The 25,036-nt window shown below is 53.8% G+C and overlaps 1 protein-coding gene across 1 annotated transcript; it reads left to right on the top strand.

The window, feature by feature from the left end:
• Nucleotides 1-6,504: 6,504 nt before the first annotated feature.
• Nucleotides 6,505-23,772, top strand: ENDOU (endonuclease, poly(U) specific). Its single transcript, XM_071207277.1, has 11 exons — nt 6,505-6,559; nt 7,431-7,576; nt 13,339-13,435; nt 13,633-13,704; nt 15,244-15,378; nt 15,807-15,978; nt 16,335-16,534; nt 19,607-19,720; nt 20,393-20,499; nt 21,181-21,323; nt 22,425-23,772. Exons 1-11 carry the CDS (start codon nt 6,505-6,507, stop codon nt 22,543-22,545), a joined length of 1,362 nt encoding a protein of 453 aa, XP_071063378.1. The 3' UTR covers nt 22,546-23,772.
• Nucleotides 23,773-25,036: the final 1,264 nt, after the last annotated feature.

Genomic DNA, 25,036 nt, shown 5'->3' with positions numbered 1-25,036 from the left:
TTGAGCCACCTCAGCTCCCTGCTTTGTCGTCTCTCTCATTGTCTGTCTTCTTTGTGTCTCCTTGTGGCGTCATCTTGCTGCACCAGCCCACCGTGCCAGTGCATCTCACCAGTTCACTGTCTCACTCATCTTCTCCAGGAGGCACCAGAACCTAACCCAGGACCTCCCGTGTGGTAGGCAGGAGCTCAGCCACCTGAGCCACATCGACGTCCCTCTGGTTGTCTTTCGGAGGCCCTTGTCATGTAGGTAGATACCTGGGAAGCTTCTGAGGGTCTCACGGTAAAGATTTCTATTGACACTTGTAACAGCGGCTGTAAGGGGAAAGCAGAGGCAGTGATGTGCAGGGGCTGGTAATGGCATCAGGTGAGTAAGGCCCAGAGTGGTGCTTGGGGGGGGAGAGCACTGCAGGGGCCTGGGGGGCACGGCACCCCTGTGGGAACCAGAGGAGGGGTGGGAGGCCTGCTTCCCTGCAGAGCTTTGCTGTGGCCGGGCCCTGCGGTCCTGGAGGAGAGCCTGCATGTCCAGGCCGGCCTCCCTGGTGGTGCTGGAGTCCTCGGCCTCCCCTGCAGCTCTCGAGCTCCGTGCCAGCTGCTGTTGGTAACCTCATCTACCAGCGGACAGCTCAGAAGGCGGGAGCCACGCACTTGTTCCCCACCGAAGCTCTCAGCTTCCCGGGCAGCAAAGCCTTGCTCCCCCAGCGGCCGGCCGCCCATCCAGAAAAGAGGAGGTTGCTTTCGGCAAGCGCACCAGATGAGCTAGAGTCTGTGGCCTGTGAAAGGGCCATGCCCGAGACACAAAAATACTCCAAGTGCGCATTTTAAAAATAAAAATTTATGTTTGGAATTATAAAAGAATTATCAGGAAGCAGATGCTCCTCCATCAGTCAGGCGCCTGCTGTCACATGGGGGGTCCCGGGTTCGGTTCCCTGTGCCTCCTAAAGAAGATGAGCAAGACAGCGAACTGACGCAACGAGATAACACGATGAGCGGGGAGTGGAGGTGGCTCAGGCAATTGGGCACTTCCCTCCCACGTGGGAGGTCCTGGGTTCGGTTCCCTGTGCCTCCTAAAAGAAGAGGAGGAGACACAATGAACAGACACAGAAAGCAGGCAGTGAGAGCAAACCACCAGGCAGGGACGGCGGAGAAATAAATCTTAAAAATATATATATTTATCACCTAATGGATCATTTGGATTAGAGAAGTTGGCACCGTCTATGCTCCACGTCTCCATTTAAATGTCATTTTCTCAGGGAGGCCTTCCCTAACCATCCTGTCTACATTAGGCCCTTTGTGGCACTTTATTATTATTGTTGTTGTTGTTGTTTTAACAAATACTTACCTGGTCTTGTTACATGCCAGACACTGTTCTAAGAGCTTTGCAAGTATTAACTCACTCAAGGCACACACCAACCCTATAAAGTACTCTTACTCCATTTTACTGATGGAGAAAGTGGGGCACAGAGAAGTTAGTTAACTTGCCTAAAGTTGCACAGTGGTGTGTGGCAGAGCTGGGGTTCAAACCCAGGCAGTCTGGCAGTAGAATCAGTGGTCTCAGCGCTGTGCTCTGCTGCTCCAATCCTAGCCTTAAATGCTCTTTGTTCACTGTCTCCCTCCGCCTTCAGACCATGGCGCATCACTCTGGTGTCCACATTGCTTAGCACGGGGTTTTGGCACACAAGAGGCCTTCAATCACTATTTGTTGAGCTAGTGCACCAGTGAATGGAAAGGGGAGAACTTGCCCTAATCCCACTACCTTCGTACAACAATTACTATAATTTTGCCCCACTGTAGATCGTCAGGCCATACATGGGCTGGACAGGAACCGCCCCTGTCCGCCCTGCCCTTGTCTCTGTGAGGACGGCACCATTGGGCTGAGCCAGCACACCTGGCCGGGAGGCTGGCCAGGTGTGGGTGCATCTCCTGGGATCCAGCCTGCCCCTCTCCACCTCCCTCTTGCACACTCCCTGGCTACCTCCCCTCCCTCCTTATCTCTGCCTGCTTGTCTTACCAGCTTCTCTTTGCTCCTGTTCTGCCTTTAGACCTTCTCTAAAAGCCGGGGGTGTTGAGGTACTATCTTAGAATTACTGTTAAGCAGTGTGAAACAAACAGTGGCACAGCTGGCAAAAAGTGAATTCCCTGCTGCGGGCCGGTGGTTACTTTGGAATCCTAGAAGAAGCAAGATAAAATAGAGTAATCGGTTACATTGCAGGTTCGGAAGCTGCCGGCATCCCTGGGTTCTGTCCGACTCCTGCGGCGGCTTTCCCATGCGCTGGCGATGCCAAGAGTTGGCTCGGGAGATTAGGATGCCCCAAATTTCCATTGGCCCCAAAGAGACATACAATATGTGTTGTAGCAAACAATTTTTGTACCAAAAATCTTGTAGTCATTTTTGCTAGAAAAATGCAACTTCAAGCCTTTTCCGTCCACAGCCCATAACCCTCCCACGCCTGCCCCTGGTATATACCCCGGAGGCTCCACAGCTCCCAGGGGACCTGCCCGCTCTCCTCTGTCCTGCTGATCGCGTCCCTCGTTCTTTCCTAACAAGGTCGACTAGTTGTCTTATTCACGCACGCATCAGTTAGCTGCTGGTCCCAGGCACTGCAGGGGGCCCGGGAGGCAGGGTGCACGTCTACCAGGACATGAGAGTCGAGGTGAAGAAACGACACGAGGGGATGAATGGCAGTCCAGGGCTGCCCGACACCGCGCTGGCCACGGCGGATCCGTCCCGGGTGGCGGTGACGAGCGCGGCACGTGTGGGGTGAGAAGCAGGGCGTGGGTGCTCAGGCCGGCGCGGTCCTGTGGGCTGGAGGATGAGGCGAGCCTCCATGGAAGGGTGGCTGTGGCCTGGGACTTCACGACGAGGGGGGGGTGGACGGCCAGGAAGGGCGTTCCGGGCGGAGGACGCGCGTGGGCTCGGCCTGCAGAACCGGAAGCACCGCCTGGGACTCTGATGAGTGGACGCCATGTGGCAGCTACTCCCGGGCAGGTGGCGAGTTGGTGCTGCTTGCTGGGGCTGCCCGCGAGCGGAAGAACGTGCCTGGAAAGGCAGGCGTGGCGTGTGGCATCCGACCAACATGAGGAAAGAAATCACGCGGGACAGCCGTTCCTAAGACGATCCACGGGAGCGCAGATATGGCAACAGTCCTTGCCTTGATCCTGGGGACCCAGCGCCTTCAGGGACCAGGGCTTCCTGGGGCGGTGGCGTCGGGCCTCCCCAGTGCTAGGCCCTGCAGGGCCCTTCCCGTCTCGGGTCCTCTGCTGCAGGGACTCGACCTCGGTTTAGCGGGAGGACGAAGATGGTGGAGCAGGCTGGCCTCTCTCTGCCCATGGCCCCCGGGGGCCGTCTCTCCCATTACCTGTTGGTCCTGACAGACGCCTGACACCTGTGATCTACCCAGGTGAGGAGGGGCTACAGCAAACAGCAGCCTATTGCTGGAGCTCTAAGCCCCAGAAACCACTCAGCTGAAAGGAGAGTTTTCCAGCCCGGCCTGGACCCTGCCGCTCCAATAACAGCGTAGCCCTTGGCATATAATGAGCGCTCAGTTAATACTTATTCACTGATGGAATTCCCCTTCCCTGCACTGCCGACAGCTGACTGCCTTCTGGGACCTCGCCTGAACAGCTTCCAGCCCCTTCTCCGTCCTCCAAATAGCCGCAGAGGCCATAGCTCATCTCCTCTGCTGGCCCTCCCGTCTTCTGCTCTGCTGCTTGCTTGCCACCTACCATGTTGCCTCTTTCTACTCTCTCCAGGACCCAACCTATTGGGACTCCCACTAGGGTTTCTTGGGAAGAATGTTTAAGGGTGGAAAGCCATGTGAGTTCTGAACTAGGGGAGAGCCTAGAAAGAGGAGCAGCAGAGTTCTCTGACTAGACCAGGCCAGCTGAGAAAGCTGTTTGTAATGCACTTTACTTTTTTTTTTTAGGAGGTACCCGGGATTGAACCCAGGACCTCATACATGCGAAGCAGGCACTCAACCACTCAGCTACACCTGCTCCCCTATAATGCCTTTTTAAATAAAAGATTTATTTTACTTATCTCTTCCCACCCCCTCATGGTTTGCACTTGCTGTGTCTGTTTGTCTTCTTTGATTCTTTAGGAGGCACTGGGAACCGAACCCAGGACCTCTGATGTGGGAGGGAGGCACCTAATCACTTAAGCCACCTCCATTCCCTACTTTGTTGTGTCTCCTGTTATGTTTTTCCTCTCGTGTCTCTTGTTGCATCATCTTGCTTTGCCTGCCTGTCATGCCAGCTCACTGTCTTTTTTAGGAATCATTGGGAACTGAACCACAGACCTCCCATGTTGTAGGCAGGAGCCCAATCACTTGAGCCACAACCACTTCCCCCTGCAATGCACTTTTTTGAAGATTTATTTATTTATTTCTTCCCACCCCCTCATTGTTTGCATTTGTCATGTCCCGGAACCTGCGACCTTTCCTGTGGGAGGGAGGCACCTAATTGCCTGAGCCATCTCCACTCCCTGCTTTGTTGCTTCTCTCATTGTGTTTCCTTGCTGTCTCTTGGTTGTGTCATCTTGCTGCATCAGCTTGCCATGCCAGCCTGTCCTGTCAGCTCGATGTATTGCATGTCTTCTCCAGGAGGCACCAGGAACTGAAACTGGATCTCCTATGTGGTAGGTGGGAGCTCAGTCACATGAGCCACATCTGCTTCCCTGTAATGCATTTGAATGTGTCTGTGTGTGTCTAAGTGTATCTCTGGGGCATCTTTGCATAAACGCCTTGATATATGTTCTTTTATTGGCTTAAAGAGTTTATTCTACTGTCCTCTTTACTTTTGTCCATTTCAGCCTGTCTTGGATTGTTAAAATCTGTGAAAAGGGAATGAGGAGCCCTGAGAGGGTATGAGCTGCCTATCATTGGAGGCAATCAAGTGGAGGCAGAACACCCGCTTAGCGGGATTGTCTAGGGGTCTTAATATCACAGGAGAGGTGGAACTAGATGACCGCTAACTCTCCTTTAATTCCTGCCCTCTTTTGTCCCCTAAACCACCCGGACGCAGAGACGTGCGGCTGGAGTGCTGATCGGGGAGGAGGAGGAGGATTCCGGCTGGGAGAGCACTCTGGCCAACGAGCCATGCCCAAACGAAGCGCCATTTCCACCGCTGCTCCTTTGGCGGGGCTTTCTTCCAGGAGAGAAGGGCGGGACTCTCTCCTCAGATGCTAATCTCGTCTGACTCCCTCGCACGGGTGGCTCGCTGCAGGCTTGCCCTTCTCTCCAGCAAGGGGTTGGGACTGCTCCTGAGCCCACCAGCAGCTGCTTGACTGAGCCATGGACGGGACTGGAGACATTGACGGGAGCTTCAAGTCCAGCCCCATCATTCACAGATGAATAAACTGAAGACCGTAGCAAGGAAGAAACATCTGTTAACAAACACCTGACGCAGGAGACAGGCTCTCTCTCTGTCCCACCCCCAGAAATGCATCAGTTATAGCGAGGACTTAATTTCTCATCAGTTTTGCAAGGGCTGAGAATCTCCACGCAGTGCCCTTCCCGGAATGGGCATTGTACTTCACAGATTTCTCTCCTAATATGAGGGGGAAATAACCGATCACTGCTCTGCCACAGCATAAGCCCCAGTCGTAGGGAACTGTCCCTCTGCTCTTGGACTTGGAAACAAAGAGTCTTGGTCCAAGGTAAGGCTCCGGGTCCTCAGGGGAGAGGGTCTCAGTGGAAGATGAAGGGGGAGGGGCCTTGGGAGAGGAAGGGTGGGTGCTTTAACTGCTTTCAAGAGGCTGCTTGCTCTTCCCCTGTTTCGTAAACCGGAGACCTGTGAAAACCCAAAACGTGTAAAGCCTGAGATGCTGACTCAATAAGAGTTAGAGGCCTATTTGCATAATATTTCTAGGATGAGTTAGACACCTCAGCTTGATGGTGACAGGAGCAACTTTGTTTCTGACCCGTACCGCCGGTATGGCTCCTTCCTGATAATCCCACCCTTTGCCTGGGCACTTACCATTCGTCAAACTTGTAAGCATCATCTCGCCATGTGCTGAGTGCCTGTGTTAAGCACCGGGAATTCAAGGATGTAGCCAATTGGGAAAGTCAGGCCTGTGGCTTGCAGGTAGGTGGGTGTTTGGAGGGAATCACCCAAAGAGAAGCCCATGGGTGCCCCTAATTTAGAGAAAGAACCCCCCCAACCCAGGCCCATCTTGCTGTGCCTGCTTGGATGACCTATTTTCTAGCTATGACCAGCTAGAATTACCTGTTCCCAACATCTGGAATTACCTGCCGACCCAGTCACCCCCTCCTGCTCCCCACAGGCTTCCAACAGCTGTAGGCCCCACCTCCTCACCGCCTCCTGTCTGCCCGCCCGGGGTCCCTCCCTCCGCTTCTCCTTCCTGCAAGGATCTGGAGGCACCAGATCCACACGCCCTGCCTTTAAAAGGCTCGGCAGGGCAAGGAAGGCTCATCTGAGAGCTGAGGCTTTCACCTGGACTCCAGGGAAAGGCCACCAGCCAAGCCCCTCTGGCCTCCAAGTGGGCACCATGAGGGCCTGTGTCCCCCTGATAGCGGCCCTGCTCTGCGGCCTGGCCTGGGCTGGTAAGTGGCTGTCCCGTGCGCGTGGGCGCGGGGATGTGAGGGGCCCTTGCGTAAGAAGCAGCGGGCGGGAAGACGTGGCAGAGGGCGAGGGCAGCAGGGCAAGCGGTGGAAAAGTTCTGATTCCGTCCTGACCTTGGGACACTGTAGGTCTGCCCTTGTCTGAGGATGCAGGATGTTTCTAGAGTAGAGTGAACTGCGGGAAGGGAATTCCAGGGCTGATGGACTAATTTCATGCAAGCCCCTTCCTGACACCTTGGAGGACCACCCCCGACATCCTTTAGTCCCACCTGACTTTTTTTTTTTAAGATTTATTTATTTATTTATTTATTTATTTTTCTCCCCTTCCCCCCTCACCCCGGTTGTCTGTTCTCTGTGTCTATTTGCTGCGTCTTCTTTGTCCACTTCTGTTGTTGTCAGTGGCATGGGAATCTGTGTCTCTTTTTGTTGTGTCAGCTCTCCGTGTGTGCGGCACCATTCCTGGGCAGGCTGCACTTTCTTTCATGCTGGGCGGCTCTCCTTACGGGGCACACTCCTTGAGCGTGGGGCTCCCCTACTTGGGGGACACCCCCGCGTGGCAGGGCACTCCTTGCGCGCATCAGCACTGCGCACGGGCCAGCTCCACAAGGGTCAAGGAGGCCCGGGGTTTGAACCGCGGACCTCCCATGTGGTAGACGGACGCCCTAACCACTGGGCCAAGTCCGCAGCCCCACCTGACTTCTGATTATGCCGGGGTCTTCTTTTCCTGGGCCACGGCTCAGTAGAAAGCTGGGTTTGAGCGGCTGCCTTGTCCTTGTCCTGCCCCTTTGCTGCCTGGTGATGGGTGAGGCGGTCTGGACCGGGGCTGGAGACCTCTCTGTGGGTAATGCCTTAGGAAACGGGCAGGCTGAGGAGGAAAATGGAAGAGCCCTGGGCCAGAGGAGAGCCATGGCCCAGGAGCGCTTATCCAGGTGGTCAGAGGAATTGGTCTTTGTCCCAGTGTCAGGAAAGCTGATGAATGGAGAAGGGAACTGCTCCACGGTAGCCTGTGGTGCAGGGGCTGGGACCAGAAGGGAAGAGTCACTTTCCTGTTCAGTAGCTGTGCAAAATGCTGATGCAGGTGTGTTAATTGGTGGTAAGTGGGGTGTGTGGGAATGAGTGCCAAGGGAGGGAGCTGAGCTCGGCACTCATTCCGCCTGCCCAGAATGTTCCTTCGTGGGACTATTTGTAAGGGTTAAATAAGATAATGTATGAGCAGCACTACCGTGGAGTAGGATCTCCATGAATTGGAACTTTGATTGGGATTATAGATTTTCCTGGGAGAAATTTATTCTTGGGACTATTTCCAAAGACGTTGTGGATGAGGAGATCTCCAGTGGGATTTCTCAATGGAAAACCCTTGGAAGGAAAAGCTGTTCCCAGGCCTCTCCACCCCAGATGGGCTCGTGTGCCTCTGCCCTGGCTCCCACCGTAGAAGGGGTCCTTGCCTGGGTGGTGGAGAGGCAGTGGCAGAGACGGAGGGTGGGCGTGGGGGACTCTGGCCTCAGACCTGCTGCTGTGGAGGAAAGTGGCCAACAGGCTGGGAGCACTGCAGTCCTGGGAGAGGAATGCCACTTAAGACATTTGTTCCTTGGTGGGACATTCTCTGGGGCCGAGGCAGCACAGCTTCAAGAGTGCAGCTGGAGCACTTGCTGCTGGGGGCCGAGGGTGGCTCTCCTTACGGGGTGCACTCCATGCACGTGGGGCTCCCCTACGCGGGGGACACCCCTGCATGGCAGGGCACTCCTTGCGCGCATCAGCACTGCGCATGGGCCAGCTCCACACAGGTCAAGGAGGCCCGGGGTTTGAACCGTGGACCTCCCATGTGGTAGACGGATGCCCTAACCACTGGGCCAAGTCCGCTTCCCAAGGGGCTCTGCTCTTGCCTGCATTAGCCAGCATCTCAGAGCTCAGGTGCAGCTCTACGAACCCTAGTGGGGGCTCGTTGACCAGCTCAGGTCCGTCCTTATGGGCTGGACGCTAGGGCCATGGACTGAAGCGGGAAGCTGGTCCTGGAGATGAACTTGCTTGGCTGACCAGGTCTCCATGGAAACAGCATCCGGGGCTCTGGGAGAGGCACAGACATAGGATGCCCCAACCATGAGAGAGGCTGTGGGCTGATTTAAAGGGACTTTGTGCACCCGGCTGGGGACCAAGCTCTCTCAGTGGGTGGTGTAAACAGGGAATAGATGTGCTGGCATATGGACGTCGCAGGGGATGCGGTAAACTCAGCATTTCCTGGGGGACACTCAGCTCTTTATGGATCCTGGAGGGAGAATCTGAGACCAAGAGAGGAAAGGTCAAAATGAAGAAAGGCAAAAAGGCAGAGTCAGAAAGAGGGGGCGGAGGGATGAGGGGCTTGAGCAGTGCGTCAGATGCTGGCGTGGTCAGCGAGGCATGCCCGGAGCGTTTATGTGGATGGGGGGTGTGGGTGGGGACGCCGGAGTGAGCGGTCGGGGTGACTGGCCCAGAGTGGCCCCAGAGCAGCACGGCTGGTGAGAAGGGTCCCTCACAAGCTCGCCTCCACCTCAAATCCCAAGGTCACCTTGAAGCGGACCACGGTTTGCCAGAGACATGTGACGAACCCCTGGCTCTTACTGGGGGAAAGTTCTTGAACAGAGATGAAAAAGTCCACTTTTGGGCCAGTGGGGGGGTGTCCTAACCTGACAGAGCAGGCTATTCACTCGCAGCCCTTCTCAACTGGTGCCAGCTGCTGGAACGGACTGAATTCTTTCCTTGGACGTGCTGAGCCAGCCCACTGGAAACGCTGACCTGATTTGTCCGAATTCCCTGCCTTTGGATTCGGGGTGTTCTGCCAGGTTGCCTGAGCGGGCAGCTGACAGAGCTTCCCTCCCGGGCTGAAATTTCTCCTGAAGATCCTTGCCTTTGGGTTCCAGGGGAACATAATCTTAAGATTCAAGAGGATTTCCTGCGAGTCTGAAGGGACACGCGGCCTTGGCCCTACTCTTTTTTAGGGCCTGTCCACTAGAACACGGGCCTGCCCTCCGGCCTCAGGATCTGGGTTAATCTTGACCTGACACGTGTTTGATGTAAAGAACACAGACCATAGAGATGATGTCAGCCAGGAAACTGTTCTCGAGACAAAGGCGCTGACGCCCCAGCCCAGGGGAAGGCCCAGCTGACAGCAGGCGGGGAGCCGGCTCGATTACGTCTGTCGTCAGGACCACCTGCGGGGAGTGGCTGCTCGTCCAGTCTGAGCACTTGCCACCTGGAAGACGGAGGCTGGCTACGCTTATTGAACAAACATCCGTACGGCACTACCGTGTATTGCGCACGGTTTTATCTGTTTTATTAATAAATGCTTTCCAAATATTGACTTGCTTACTTTTCATAAATATCGTACGAGATGGGTTCGACTATTACCACATTTCGACAGAAAAGGAAATTGAGGCACAGAAGGTCAAGGAACTTGCCCAAGATCATAAAGCTAGGCAGAAGCAGAACCAGAATCGAACCCCAAGGAGTCTGATACCAGAACCCAGGGTCTCTGCTAGGCCAGCCCTCAGTGGGCCCAGCATAAACCCTAACATGAACCAGTAACTAAATTCATATCCCCAACGTCCACCCCCAACCCAAAGCAAGCTTAAATTGACAGATTTAGTGCCTGCGTTGAGTCACAACCAGAACCAACTTCCAAATCTACTCTAAGGCAAAACTGGGATGAGTTCTCCTCTTCTAAGGCTGAAACAGTCCTCAACCTTGAGCATGACCTTTCATCTAACCCTATTCCTCCCCCAAACATGAATACAAAATTCTGACTTTGTCAATTTATTAAAATTCAAACCGAATCCTAGCAGCAGCTCTTCATCTAACTCTCACTCTAACCCTGGCCTGAATTAGGTTTCAGTTTCCGCGTTGGCAGCAACGCTGGTGCTGATGGTGACTCTGGCTCTGATCATGACATTCTCTGTAACCCACAGTCCAACCCCAAAACCCAACCTCAGGGAAATCCAGACCTCAGGAACCTCAGTGGAAACAAAGGCTCCGCTATCTCCCTGGCAGCCGAGGGTGGAAGGAAACGGCCCCGCCGCGGGGTGCCCTGGCTCGTGCCCCGGCTTCCCTCTGCTTTTGGCTGGGGTGGGCGCGGTGGGGCTGGTCTGGCCTCGGGACGAGGGTCTGGAGCTTGTCGTGTGAGGAGTGGAAGTGGGTTCCTACCGTGCCTTTCTAAACTTCTTGTTTTGTGCCCCTCTGACCAGGAGCTTGCTCTGCAACCCATGTGGTGGAGTAAGGGAAGTGGTCTGTGGTCACAAAGCAGAATCCTATTCCGAAGCCTGGTGGTCGCCCACACCCACCTCGTTGCCCACCCCCAGCAAACGCTAATCTGAGTGCATGCCACAGAGAGATGTGGCGCAGGGAGAAAGAGCGGGCGGAGGAGACAGGGAGGAAGGGGAGGGGAGAGCGGAGAAGCAGAAAACAAAAACAGGGATAGGTTGGGAGGAGAAGAGGCCGAGTGGGTAATGAGGAGAGCCGTTACTCCACTGCAGACGGGGGAATGGTAGGCCAACTCCAGTCTACAACCTCCTTTCTTTGACCTGCCTGGAGTTAGTTTGCTTATTTATTTTAAAGATTTACTTATTTATTTATTTATTTTTCCAGCCGACCTCGTTGTGCTCGCTGCCTGTTCTCTGTATCTGTTAGTTGTGTGCTCTGTGTCTGCTCATCTTCTGTTTAGGAGGCACTGGGAACCGAACCCGGCAACTCCCATGTGGTAGGCAGGCGCCCAAATGCTTGGGCCACATCTGCTTCCCATTTATTCATTTATTTATTTATTTAGAGATACTGGGATGGGGATTGAACCCAGGACCTCATATGCAGGAGGCCAGTGCTCAACCACTGAACTTCAAGCAGGTGGCTCAAGCAGGCGGATGCCTGCCTCCCACATGGGAGTCCTGGGTTCAGTTCCCAGTGCCTCCTGAAGAAGATGAGCAGACATAACGAGCTGATGCAATGAGCTGATACAATAGGCTGATGAAGAAGCAGAGACAACAAGCAGAGACAATGATCAGACAGACAAGGGAGCCATCTTGGGGGAGGGGGAATAGATAATTTAAAAGAATCATTTTAAAAATAACTCCCTTGTTTGGCTGATAAATAGCTGATAAACAAGCTTTGCTAAATTTACTGTCAAACCATGCTCCACAATCCCCAGTTTGGAAAACATGGTCACTGAAGCCATGATAGGAAATGACCAGCAAAACCACCGCATGTGGTTGTGCAGGTTGTACAGTGCACAAGGGCACCTGGCCGAGATGGCAAGCGGGACCAAAATCCAGCCTGTGCCCTTTTTTTTGCCAAGTCATGTGTCTTGGGCCAGAGCTGTGCCTGCTGAGAGAAAGGAGCATCTTTTCTCATTGGCCCATAGGTGCAGTCTGCTGACTCAGCCACGTGCCCACAGAGCTACTCCCATCCAGAAGGAACCTTTCTCTAATTTATACAAAGCACCATATAGGCTACCAGATCCAGGCAGGGAGGCCCAGGCCCAGAGCTCGGTGCCCAGAATCAGAGCCTACCCTTCTTCTGGCCATCCAGCAGAACCAGGAGGAAGGCCTGTTCACCTTGGGCCATCACGCTGGCGTTTCAAGATAGAGACAATACCCAGCTTAGGGGCCATTTCATCTGGAAGTCTCTGATTTACAAATCAGAGCCCTTTCCCAAAGGGGGAAAAATGTATATCATCTATCTATCTATCTATCTATCTATCTATCTATCTATCTATCTATCTATCTATCTATCTATCTATCTATCTATCATCTATCTATCTATCTATCTATCTGTCTATCTATCTATACAGATAGATATATATGATGGTCGAGACTCCAGATCGGTTCACAAAAGTCTACTTAGTGTAAAACGTGACTGAATAAGAGGCCCGTGTATTCCCCACCCTCAGAACACAGCCTGGAATAAGGTAACTGATCAGAAGATGTTTGATGACCCAGCAAGTAAACAACCTGACCCAGGGTGATAACACAACACTATCCAGGAAACCCCTGAACCACTTTGTAACAGTGACGTTCCTTGCGGGGAAATTATTCCATTGTCATGAGTGAGGAACGGGGATATTCCTTCCTCACTTCTTCCCCACTCCCACCCAACCCTCCTCTGCCCAGAGTCAAGGATTCAGTCTCTCAGGGAATGGGGCAGCAATAGGAATGTGGGGAAGCAGATGTGACTCAAGTGATGGAGCTCCCGCATACCACACGGGCTTGGTTCCCAGCGCTGCCTAAAGAAGATGAGCAAGACAGTGAGCTGACGTGATGGACTGGTGTGGCGAGCTGATGCAACAAGATGACGCCACAAGAGACACGAAAAGGAAAACATAACGGGAGACGCAATAAGGCAGGGAATGGGGGTGGCTCAAGTGATTAGGTGCCTCCCTCTTACATGGGAGGTCCCAGGTTCATTTCCCCGTGACTACCAAAATGAAGACCAGCACACAACAAACAGACGCAGCAAATGCAAACAACGATGGCATAGGGAAAAATAAAAAAAAATAAATCTTAAAGGAAAAAAAAAAGGAATGTGCTCTGACCCCAACCTCCCACCAAACACATCCACTCTTTGGCCAAGTGGGCAAAGAAGGAAGGGAAGTTGGTATCTCAGGAAACAGTTCCTATCCCTTGAGGCTCCGGGAGGAATTCACCCTTCCCTCTGCCTGGGTGTGGTTGGACACGGGATGTTTCTGAGCCAGGGCCTCCTCATTGGGGGGTTGTCCAGGTCCTCTACCCATCCGCCAATTTTAGTCAACCTCTTCCAAAAGTGGAGTTTTCAATCCAGAAGGGCCCAACTCCTCCCCCTCCCATTTTGCAGATGAGCAAACAACACCCGAGTGGTCATGTGGTAAGAGAGTCGCCCGGGGGAAATTCTCTTTTTTTGTCTAGGTGTTCAATAACCTGTCTTCTTCTGCCCTTGGCTTTCAGCTTTCACCCTCCTTTCCTTGAGACTTAGACTCCCCGCGGTTGGGGGAAGCGAGAAACAAAGAAAAAGGGGAGGGGACCCCTGGGGCTGGTTGGTGACTTTATTTTTCTGACCGACAGCAGAAGGGGTACCCGAGGAGCCGGAGCCGTCCCTGGAGCTGGAGGAAGAGCCCGCGGAGGCTGCGGCCGGCAGTGAGTCGCCTCCCCCGGCGGCCTCCGGGACAAGGGAGGGGGTCGCGGCCACGCTGGCTGCAGCGGGCCTCGGCCCGAGCCGGCCAGACCCCCGAGCCAGCGCCGGGGGCTGCGTGAGAGCCGCGGGCCGGGGCCCTGGGTGCGGCGCGCGCAGCCTGGGGGTCCTTCCTGGCCTGGGGCTGGGGAGGGCAGCGGGGAGAGGCTGGGCCGGGAGAGGGAAGTGGAAGAGATTTTATTTTTAGAGTGAGACGGTATAAAAACAACAGGCCCGAAAGCAAAGCTGGGCCTCAGCACGACTTCCTGACTGAGAAGGGCGGGCGCGCTGAGCTTGTTTGTTTCCTTCCCTGGAGCTCGCAGGAGGGAGAGGAACCGGAGCAGGGGTGGGGGCAGCCGGGAGGCGGAGCAGAGCGCCCTCTAGAGGGCCGCCCGGGACACACACACAGCGCGTGCGCGCGCGCACACACACACACACACACACACACACACACACACACACACACACGCCGCGAGCAGAGCGCCCTCTAGAGGGCCGCCCGGGACACACACACACACACACACACACACACACACACACACACACACACACACACACACACACACGCCGCGAGCAGAGCGCCCTCTAGAGGGCCGCCCGGGACACACACACACACACACACACACACACACACACACACACACACACACACACACACACACACACACGCCGCGAGCAGAGCGCCCTCTAGAGGGCCGCCCGGGACACACACACAGCGCGCGCGCACACACACACACACACACACACACACGCCGAGAGCAGAGCGCCCTCTAGAGGGCCGCCTGGGACACACACTCGCACGCACACACACACACACGCACGCCGCAAGCAGAGCGCCCTCTAGAGGGCTGCCCAGGCATGCACGCACACACACACACACACACACACACGCCGCGAGCAGAGCACCCTCTAGAGGGCCGTCCGGGACACACACGCGCACGCACACACACACACACGCACGCCGCAAGCAGAGCGCCCTCTAGGGGGCTGCCCAGGCACACACGCACACACACACACACACACACACACACACGCCGGGAGCAGAGCGCCCTCTAGAGGGCCGCCCGGGACACACACACACACACACACACACGCCGCGAGCAGAGCACCCTCTAGAGGGCCGCCTGGGACACACACTCGCACGCACACACACACACACGCACGCCGCAAGCAGAGCGCCCTCTAGAGGGCTGCCCAGGCATGCACGCACACACACACACACACGCCGCGAGCAGAGCACCCTCTAGAGGGCCGTCCGGGACACACACGCGCACGCACACACACACACACGCACGCCGCAAGCAGAGCGCCCTCTAGGGGGCTGCCCAGGCACACACGCACACACACACACACACACACACACACACACGCCGGGAGCAGAGCGCCCTCTAGAGGGCCGCCCGGGACACACACGGACACACACACGCGCGCGCGCACACACACACACGCCTCGAGCAGAGCGCCCTCTAGAGGGCTGCCCAGGACACACCACCCTGTCTTCTCAGCCCTCTACTCAGCACCCAGCTCCTGCCGGGGTCGCTGCCGCGAGGCCTTCAACAAGCACCACGCCTGCCACTGCAACACCCGCTGCCAAGAGTTCGGGAACTGCTGCGAGGATTTCGAGAGCCTCTGTGACCACGGTCAGCCTCCCACTCCCTTTAGCACAGCCGCTCCGAGCAATAGTGTTCAAAGTGCAGCGCCTGGACAGCTGCAGCGGCATCCCTGCAGAATTGATGGGGAATGCAGACGACCCTCGGGCTTCCCCCAGACCTGTGGAAATCAGAGCTCGGGGGGCGGGGGCTCACTGCTCTGTCTTTTAAGGAGCCCTTTGCGTGGTCCTGCTGCATGCCAGAGTTTGAGAACCTTCTTAAAGAAAGAATACCCTGTGGCCAATGCCATGTGCTGGCTTTAAGGATCCTTTCCACTCTTAAGTCCCAGTCCTCTGACCTGCAGGGTGTCGTGCCCCCACTGCCTTCTCGAAGGTGCCCGGGACGGGTGCATGCAGACAGCGGTCTGCCCCCTAGCCTGCCTTCCAGCTCTGAGACTGCTGTTCCCCCATTCCTCCCAGAGGGCTTCTCCCGCAGCAGTGACGCCATAACCAACGAGGAGCTCCAGGGCATCTCCGAGAAGATCTACAGGGCAGACACCAACAAAGCCCAGAAGGAAGACATCATACTCAATAGCCAAAACCGCATCCCCCCCTCGGAGACCAGAGACCAGGTGGACTGCTGCCCAGAGCCGTGAGTTGCCCTCATTTCTCCTCCCGCGTCCTCCAAAGTCTCTCCCCGTCCTTGCTTCTTTTTCTCTTTGCACATCAGTCAGGCACAGGGGGAGAGGAAAGAAAAGGGTTCCCGTGGACATATAAAGCCATCGTGAGGGAGCGTGGGTACACAGGCGAGAGGGTGTCCGTGGTTGGCCAGGCTGAGGATAGAAGTGACCTTCCAAAAGGAAGAAAGAGTGACCTTCCAGAGTATCCGAAGCCCCATGTTGCGCTTGGAGCCACTCTCAGGGGTCTGTCCCTGGCCTGCCTGGAAGTTCTTGGCGGGGTTTCTGCTCCGCATTCAGGCCTTTCAGTGGTCTCCTCCACCTCCCCCAGGCTTTTCACCTACGTCAACGAGAAGCTGTTTTCCAAGCCAACCTATGCAGCCTTCATCAACCTCCTCAACAACTACCAGCGGGCGACAGGCCACGGGGAGCACTTCAGTGCCCAGCAGCTGGCCGAGCAGGACGCCTTCCTCAGAGAGATCATGAAGACGGCAGTCCTGAAGGAGCTCTACGGCTTCCTTCATCGGCAGAGTGAGTGAGCAGGCACAGGCTCACGAGGCAGGCCCGGGGACACGCATCTGTCCGCGGGAGAACCTGGCGGCGCCCCTGGGGTCTCCACGGTGGGAAGGGGGTGGCGGAGGTCAACACGCATCTGGGAGGAATCAGGGAAGGGGCCAGAGAAGAGTCCAGAAGAGGGTATGGACCCGGCCAGGAGCTGAGGAACCCTCTGCCTGCCTTGGAAATCACTCCATGTCTTGACTTAATCTTAGCGGCCCTCTGCCTCAGTCTCGGGATTCTCTGCAGGATCCTGGGGCACTCCCACCCCGTCCTACCCCGGGCGGGTCAAGTCCTGATCCTGATCCTTCTTGCCCTGAGTCCCGTGTGGATGGTTAGCCATCTGCACGTTTTTTGATAGGGAAACAGCAGCAGAAAATTAGGAACCGCTCGGGGAGGGAAGTGCTACCCGTCAGAGTTCTGGTTAGAGTCGTTCCAGACACAGACACATTCGAAGCAGACCAAAAAAGGTTTTGGCCGCAGGGCTTCTTGGCATGAGGTTGTGTTTGCTCGTGTCCTGCAGATCCCTTTCCCCCACTGCGGGCAGCTGGGCGTTTTCTTAGGGGCGGCTCTGTCCGGGTCTTGCCTCCCTGCCGTGGTCGCCTCTGCTCTGGGCTGCTGCATTCCATCCTCTGGCCTCCGGTTAGAGGCGGTGACAGGCCTGTTTTTACGTGACGCACAAAGAATCCCGCGGCCGAGGGAGCAGTCCTGCACTGCCCTCTGGCGTTCTCTTTTGGGAGGAAAACGAGAGAATCGGAGGTCTCCACTGAGCCCTTCACTTTCCAGTGAGCGCAATGAAGGTCCAGATGGGCTCCATGACTTGTTTTGAGGCCACAAAGGAAGACGAAGCAGAGCCGGGCTTGGAACCAACGCCGAGGCCAGGCGGTTCCATTACTGCGCCCTCTTCTCTCCCTGCTCAAATGCTGCTAGCTCACATCCCAGCACATTTATAAGGGCTGCCGCTCTGCTCCAGCTCACAGCTGGCTTCCAGCATCTCTTCAGAGGACACGATTTTGGGGTGTGGTGAAATAGCAGTGGCCTTGGGCCAGAGAGACTGGCTTGAATTCCAGCTCTGTCCCTTGCTGGTGGTGTCACCCTGGGCAAGTGAATTGACTCGCTGAGTCTTATCTTTGAAATGGTTTTCTTGAGGATTAATGCATGTAAAGCACCCGATAGAAGGCCTGGTACTAGTGAGTGCTTAGTAAGTGGTTGCTATTCAGTTTGTGAAATCATGGTCTGTTACTTCATGTCTATGTAGCCTTGTTTTCCAACTGTATTTTTTTAATTCCCCCTCCTCCCTGTGGCTTGTGTGCTGTCTGCTCTCTGTGTCCATTGGCTGTGCGTTCTTCTGTGTCTATATTTCTTTTTATTTATCCCCCCCCACCCCTTGCGGCTTGCTAGCTGTCTGCTCTCTGTGTCCGTTCACTGCACACTCTTCTGTGTTTTTACTTGTCTCCCTTTTTGTTGTGTCACCTTGCTGAGTCGGCTCGGGCCAGCGGCTCTCCGCAGTGTGCGGGCGAGCCTGCCTTCACAAGGAGGCCCTGGGACTCGAACCCAGGGCCTCCCATATGGTAGACGGGAGCCCGACTGATTGAGCCACAGCCACTTTCCTTCAACTGTATTTTATGTCCTCAAAAGAGTCTGGTGACTCTCTTGTATCCTCTGGGCAATAAACAGTTAATATCTGGCTCTCCCTAATTTAAATACTGAGCTCTGATGTTTCTCTGGAGCCCCAGCTGCCTTTTCTCCATCTCAGTTTGGGTTTATAACCAATGTCTACTCAGAATTCAGTCTAAAGAGAACTCATGCTTCTACCACTTCCTTCAGACCTGCTCTTCCCTCAGTCTTCCCCATCTCACAAGTGGCACCACAATGTATCTAGTTGCTCAGGCAAACACCTAGGAGTTATATTTGATTTTTCTCTTTATCTCACTGCCTGCCACCCCCATCTTCACCATCGGCAACTTCTATCACTCCCACCTTCAACACATATCCTTGAACTGCCCACTTCTCACTCCCCTACCACGGCCTAAGCTGTCATCACTTCTTCCCCGGACAAACCATTAGGCATTAGCCTTAAAAACCGGTCTTTCTTGCCACTCATACTTCCCCAGTGATATTTGTACATACACTCCAGAGCGATCTTTTAAAAGTGGCTCATGTCATATGACTCCCCTGCTTAAAACCCTGCAGTAGCTTTCCATCAGTGAGAAAGCTATGGTTGTTAAAGGATTGGACTCTGGAGCCAGGTTCAAGTGCTGTCGATACCTCTTATTAACTGTGTGATCTTGGGTGAATTATATGACCTTTTTCTGTCTCAGTCTCCTCATCTCTAAATCGGGGATAATTAATACCAACCTATGTGAAGATTCAGTATGATGATTCAATGAGTTATTACATCAAAAGAACAAAGGTAGTGCCTAGCACATACTCTTGTTATTATAGCTGTTAAACTGAGGTCCCATCTCCTGCCATGGCTTGTGTGATCTGTTTCTCCCTGTCTCTTGGACTTCCTCTCCTACTATCCTCCCCTTTTGCTCACAGTGTTCCAGCCACACGGACCTTCTTTCCATTCTTTGAACACCAAGCTCAATCCTACCACGGAGCCTTTGCATGTGCCATTCCCTCTACGTGGCAGAATCTTCCCCCAGATCTTTGTATGGCTGGCTCTTTATCATCAGGTTTCTGATTAATGCTCCCTTCTTGGAGGGGTCTCTCTGATCCTCCTCTGTAGAAGAGCACCTGCCACAAGTCCTTATGGGCTACTCTGCTTTATTTGTTCATAGCACTTTCATGAAATCATGTTATTTATTTATTGTTTATTATCTGTCTCCTCCACGGGAATGCACAGGGGCATTAGCCTTATTTCCCCCCCACCCCTGAATTCCCAGCCTTTAGATCTAGTCATGGCACAAAAAACAGGTGCCCCATAGATAACTGTTGAATGAACACTCAAACACCAGTTGATTGAACCCAAGGAAGAGAACCCTTCCTTGCTTCCCGCGACCTTGACCTGCATTCCTGAGTCCTCTGTGTTCCTCTCCCCAGACCGTTACAGCTCAGAACAAGAGTTTGTCAGTGACTTGAAGAACATGTGGTTTGGGCTCTATTCAAGAGGTGGAGAAGAGCGGGACTCGAGCGGCTTTGAGCACGTCTTCTCAGGTGGGCTCCCTCTGCTTGGGGAGACAGCACTGGAGGAGCAGAGAGAAACTGGTTAGCTCAGGAGCAGGGCAGCATTCGGCTCCAAGGCATCAGCAGTCAAGCCAGCTACCAGTGAGGGACACTCCGCTCCCAGCCCAAGAGGAGGGCCCTGGGGAGCCATTTGAGGAGCAGTCTCTTCTGGGGTGCGTAAGGGTGGAAGAACACCAAAACCCGGGACCCCCAAGGAGTCTGTCTAGGAGGGGAGACTTGTTTGGGGGCCAGGTGTTCCGCCTCTGAACTGTGCTCTGCTGCCAGTGCTTGGTAAGCTGCTTCCCAAGGGGGCCTGTTCTCTCCCCGCTGTCCTACCCCTTAAAGCTCCTACCAAGCCTGGCTTGCTTCCTAGAGAAATGGCCGGGAGGAGAACCCAGCATCAGCCTGGGGGAGGCAGTCTTCCAAGGGCTTGAGCCAGAGGGATGGGGGGGCTCCCTGCGAGGAGAGATAGATGGGAGGGCCTCTGGGGAGTCACACAAGACCCCTACTTGTGCAGCGCAAGGGGCTGAACAGGGGGACATTTAAGAATCAGAGCCCGAAGCAGGGAGACAACCTTGGTGTGGGGTGGGGGCAGAGGGTGGGAGGGTGAGGGAGGGGCAAGGAAACTCGGATCACCCACCTGGGACTTTCTGACTCTTACAGGTGAGGTTAAAAAAGGCAAGGTCACTGGCTTTCATAACTGGATCCGCTTCTACCTGCAGGAGAAGGAGGGCCTGGTCGACTATTACAGCCACATCTACGACGGGCCTGTGAGTGCTGAGCACGACCCCTGGGCTCCGAAAGCCTTGCTGGGGCCAGGGCTGCTTCTCTTACTCTTTGTTCCAAGCAGCTAGAGAGAGTCCCTCAGCAGTGGCCCAGGGGTGATGGAATCTGATTCCCGGTCTGCTGGAGAGTTGATCTAGCCAGTCAGGATCCTGGGGCTCCCTTCCAACAGTGCGGGCTCAAGAACAGCAAGAAAAAAAGAACCGCAGGAGGCAGGGGGGGCAGCGTCCGAGTGGGAGGGCGGGGGGTGGAGGAGGACTCTTAGAAGAACCGAAGGAAAAACGGACTCCTTGCCTGAATTTCCTTAAGAGCATCGAGTTCGCCGCAAGTTTCAGCCTGGCTAGCCTGACTTAAACGCCACACATTTTATTTTAAAAAGAAGCCTTTACGGCCCTGGGCCGAGAAATAATTTGGGGGCAGTAAATTGTCTTTCCCTTCCAAATGTGAGGCTACCCAGGGACTGGTTGCGTGGAGGCTGGCACTGGCCTCCCTGGTCGATGGACACAGGTAGCTCCAGAGTCTGGAGGGGAGCTCAGGTACTTGAGCAGTGTAGACTGCTTCCTGTCAGTTCAAGGAATCCAGTATTCCCGGGGGGCCCACGCAGGCCCCCCTAGGACCGTCAACACTTTCTGGCTGACCGTTGCTCTTTGCCGCCCTCCTCTCCGCAGTGGGACTCGTACCCTGACGTGCTAGCCATGCAGTTCAACTGGGACGGCTACTACAAGGAGGTGGGCTCTGCTTTCATAGGCAGCAGCCCTGAGTTTGAGTTTGCCCTCTACTCCCTGTGCTTCATCGCCAGACCAGGCAAAGCGTAAGTACTGGGCCAGCCAGGCCCGGGGAGCAGGCTGCGGCTGCAAGCTGTCCTCAGCTCGGGGAGACTTGGAATCCTGGATCCGCCCCTGGGGGCTGAGTGGGCTGGGACAGATCACCTCTTTGGGCCTCAGTTTTCTCATTTGGAAAATGAAGTTGCTGGATTAGATCAGGGGCTACCAAACTCCATCTTTGCAGTAGAACCATCTCACCCTTTCCTCCCCAAGACCCTAATATATAAAAGAGAAGAGGGGTTGCCTTGGGGCTGTGGATGCTACCTATTTGGCTCATGTGGCTGCTCGGGGTATCCTAGAGCCCCAGAGAGTACAGCTTGAAACCACTGGGCCTCATGGTCTCTAAGGGTCTCTGAGTCCTGCTACCTATGCAACCCCAGGCAGCCATTTAATTTCTGGGGGGTTTGTTCTAGAACAGGAGTTCTTAACCTTTTTTGTTCCACAGACCCTTTTGCCAGTCAGGTGAAAACCACGGACTCCTTACTAAGTCCACTCTATACGGTGCATTATTTAATAAATAGATCACACCTGCACCAACCTGTCCCCACAAGAGTTATGGTTTTTTTTTTGAATGATAATTCAAGCTCATGGACCCCTGGTTAAGAACCCCTGCTCTAGAAATCTGGGATTTTAGGTCTCTGGGATAGAAAGTTGCCATCGATTTTTAAAAAAATATTTTTAAAATTTATTTTTAAAAGATACATAGATCACTCAAAATGTTACATTAAAAAATATAGGGGTTTCCCCTATGCCCCACTCCCCGCACTGCCCACTTTTCCCATCTCGACAACTTCTTTCATCAGTGAGGCACGTTCATTGCATTTGATGAACACACTTTGGAGCACTGCTGCACGGCGTGGATGAGTTTACAGTGCAGTTTACCTTCTTTCCCACAGCCATAGATTTTGAAAGGGCTCCCTACAGGTGAGGAGCTGGGGCAGTGGCTGGAGGAAACAGGGCAGCTTGTCTTGGAGGCCCTTTAAAACAGGATGGGCCCCTTTTACTTTGGGGTGGGTTGCTGCCTCCAGCTTGGGGACAGAGGCCAGGCGAGGTGGAGGGCCCTATAATTTGGTGATCTTTCCCCACAGGTGCCGGTTAAGCCTGGGTGGGTATCCTCTGGCCATCCAGACCTACACCTGGGACAAGAACACCTACGGAAATGGCAAGAAGTACATTGCCACAGCCTATGTGGTGTCTTCCACCCAATAGAGCCTGGAGCCAGCAAGGGACACGAGGGCGATGACTGGGGTGGGGTCTGCCCTGGGCTGGAGAGGGAAGGGAGAAGACTGGGTCACTGAGAGGGATTCCCAACCCCAGAAAAGTGCATATGGGAAAACGAGAAGAAAATTAGAAGAATGCAGAGGAACAGTGAAATCTTTGCCTGGCAGCATTTTGTTGATGTAGACTAAGAAACAGAGTCTAGATGGAAGAGCTGGAAATCTTTGATAGCTCTTTGCCCTGACGTGTGGTGGAGCCATTGACGAGTCCTTTGACCTCCTCAGGCCTCGTTTCCCTTTAATGTAAAGGGAAGGGATCTGCCTTCTCTTGGTGAGAAGGCAAACATGATGACATTATTACTGTGAATGTGTTTTGGCTTGTTCTTAGGAAGAACGGCTGAGAGCAATTCAAGATTACTCTAATGGCTGTTATTGTACACAGCTCTGTAAATTGCCATTCACCCGTGTGTTGGGGCCTCACAGAAGTCAGGCCATGGAAATCAAGGAATGAGCATTTTGGTCTTTTCTGGGGTTAGAGCTTCTCCGCACAGGCTCTGGGAGGATCTTGACCCTGGTTGGAAAAGAGTAACCAGCTGATGCGGTTCCAGGCCCTGTGTTGTTTTTTTTTGTTTTTTGTTTTATGGCCACTTCAGTATCTGCATCAAACGGCTTCCTTATGGGTGATTAGTGCAGTTACAGAGCTATATTTTGATCCCAAACAGGTTTTTGTTTTGTTTTGTTTTTTAGGCCAGTAAAAAGAATTTATTGGGAAATGGAGGAAAAGAACAGAGCTTGCTGAGAAGTGGGAGAGAAGGTCAAAATTATGCGCCAAGATTTGGTGCAGGCTCCTCTAAGCAGAGAGAGCAGGCTTTGGCTTGTGTGGTCAACTTTTAAGCTATCAATTATTCCTCCCCTTGCTCATCCTGAAAAGTTTTTGAAAGCGCTCCCCTCATAGGAGGAGGATTTAGCATCAGAAGAAGAAAGGAACCTATAACTTGGCCACTGATGTCACTGTTTTCAGGCTTGTCCTACAGCCATAATTTGCTTCAAGTAGACTCCCGAAAGGGAGACCAGAGACCAGGGCTCCTTATCTCAACTTCAATTATGCTTTTCTCCTCTGACCCCGCTGGGAGCCGTACACAGTCCTACAGAGCCTGGCTTGACCCTGTGGTTTAGAGGGTTCAGTTCTCCAATTAAAGCCATTTGAGAAAATTTGAAATGTGTCTCTTCTTTTTATCCCTACCCCCCCAACACTCTGATGCCTGCCTTTTCTCTGGAGGTCTTGAGTAAGGGCTGGGAGTGATGCTTCTGGCTTCCAGGAGGCTTGGGGAATGTGGTATTTTGATGAGGCTCTTGATGGCTCACGTGAAGAAGCATCAGACATAGACTGTGGGGGAGTGACTAGAGACTGCTGGCTTCATCCCCAGTCCCCAGTCCCCCCTGGACCCATACACAAGGAGGACAAGGACTTCTCTGATGCAGCTTCTGTGGTTGCAGAGATTGACCAAGCAGGGAAGGAGAGGTGGTAAAAAGGTACACAAGACTTGCCATCTATAAATAGATTGTTTAGACCACAGATGCTAAGAATGTTGGGCATGGAAGGACTCCTCATGCAAATGACAGAGTGCAGATGGATGAAACAGGGCCAAGTCCTGCCTCCCCCAGGGGAGCTCACGGCCAAATAAGCAAGAGAGCAAAGTCAGTGGAGCGCAGTGGTCACAGGTGCAGGGCCTCAAGTTAGATTCCTAGCCAGGCTCTGCTGTTTCCTGACTGCAGGAGCGAATTTCTTAATTACTCCAATCTTCAGTTTCCTCATTGGTAAAATGGGGCTAATATTACCAAGGTTGTGAGTTAAGGCATTAAGGTATTGTGGTAGCCACTCTGATGATAGTTCGTGTTTGTCTCACTGATTATACAGACTGCATTTTGTACTGGGAAAGGCATTCACCTTTCCTACTACCATCTGAACCTTGGTCTAATGGTGCCTAATACTTGTCCTCTGTATAGACCTTTCCAGAAGTCTTCCAGGTAGTCAGGTGGGAGACAGAAGACACCATTTTCCAGGACCTGGGCCCTGGTTTTGCAGGAGAGGGGGCAGGAATTAACATTTATTAAGCTCTTACCATGTTGTAAGCATTGTACTAAGTAGGCCTTCTACATACACGTTCTTACTCTGGTAGGCATTTTTTTTTTTTAAGATTTATTTTATTTCTGTCCCCTTACCCCCTGTTGTCTGCTCTCTGTATCCATTCACTGGGTATTCTTCTGTGTCTGCTTGTATTATCAGGTGCCACCAGGAAACTGCATCTCTTTGTTGCATCATCTTGCTGTGTCAGCTCTCCATGTGTGTGTGGCATCACTCCTGGGCAGGTTGCACTTTTTTCACGTGGGGGGGCTCTCCTTGTGGGGCACACTCCTTGCGTGTGGGGCACCCCTCCACAGGGCACCCCTGCATGGCATGGCACTCCTTGCTCACGGCAGCA

Source organism: Dasypus novemcinctus, chromosome 12, assembly GCF_030445035.2.
Source record: "Dasypus novemcinctus isolate mDasNov1 chromosome 12, mDasNov1.1.hap2, whole genome shotgun sequence".
Lineage (NCBI taxonomy): Eukaryota > Metazoa > Chordata > Mammalia > Cingulata > Dasypodidae > Dasypus > Dasypus novemcinctus.
The sequence above is the reverse complement of the archived record's forward strand: the minus strand, read 5'-3'. Positions and strand labels throughout refer to the sequence as shown.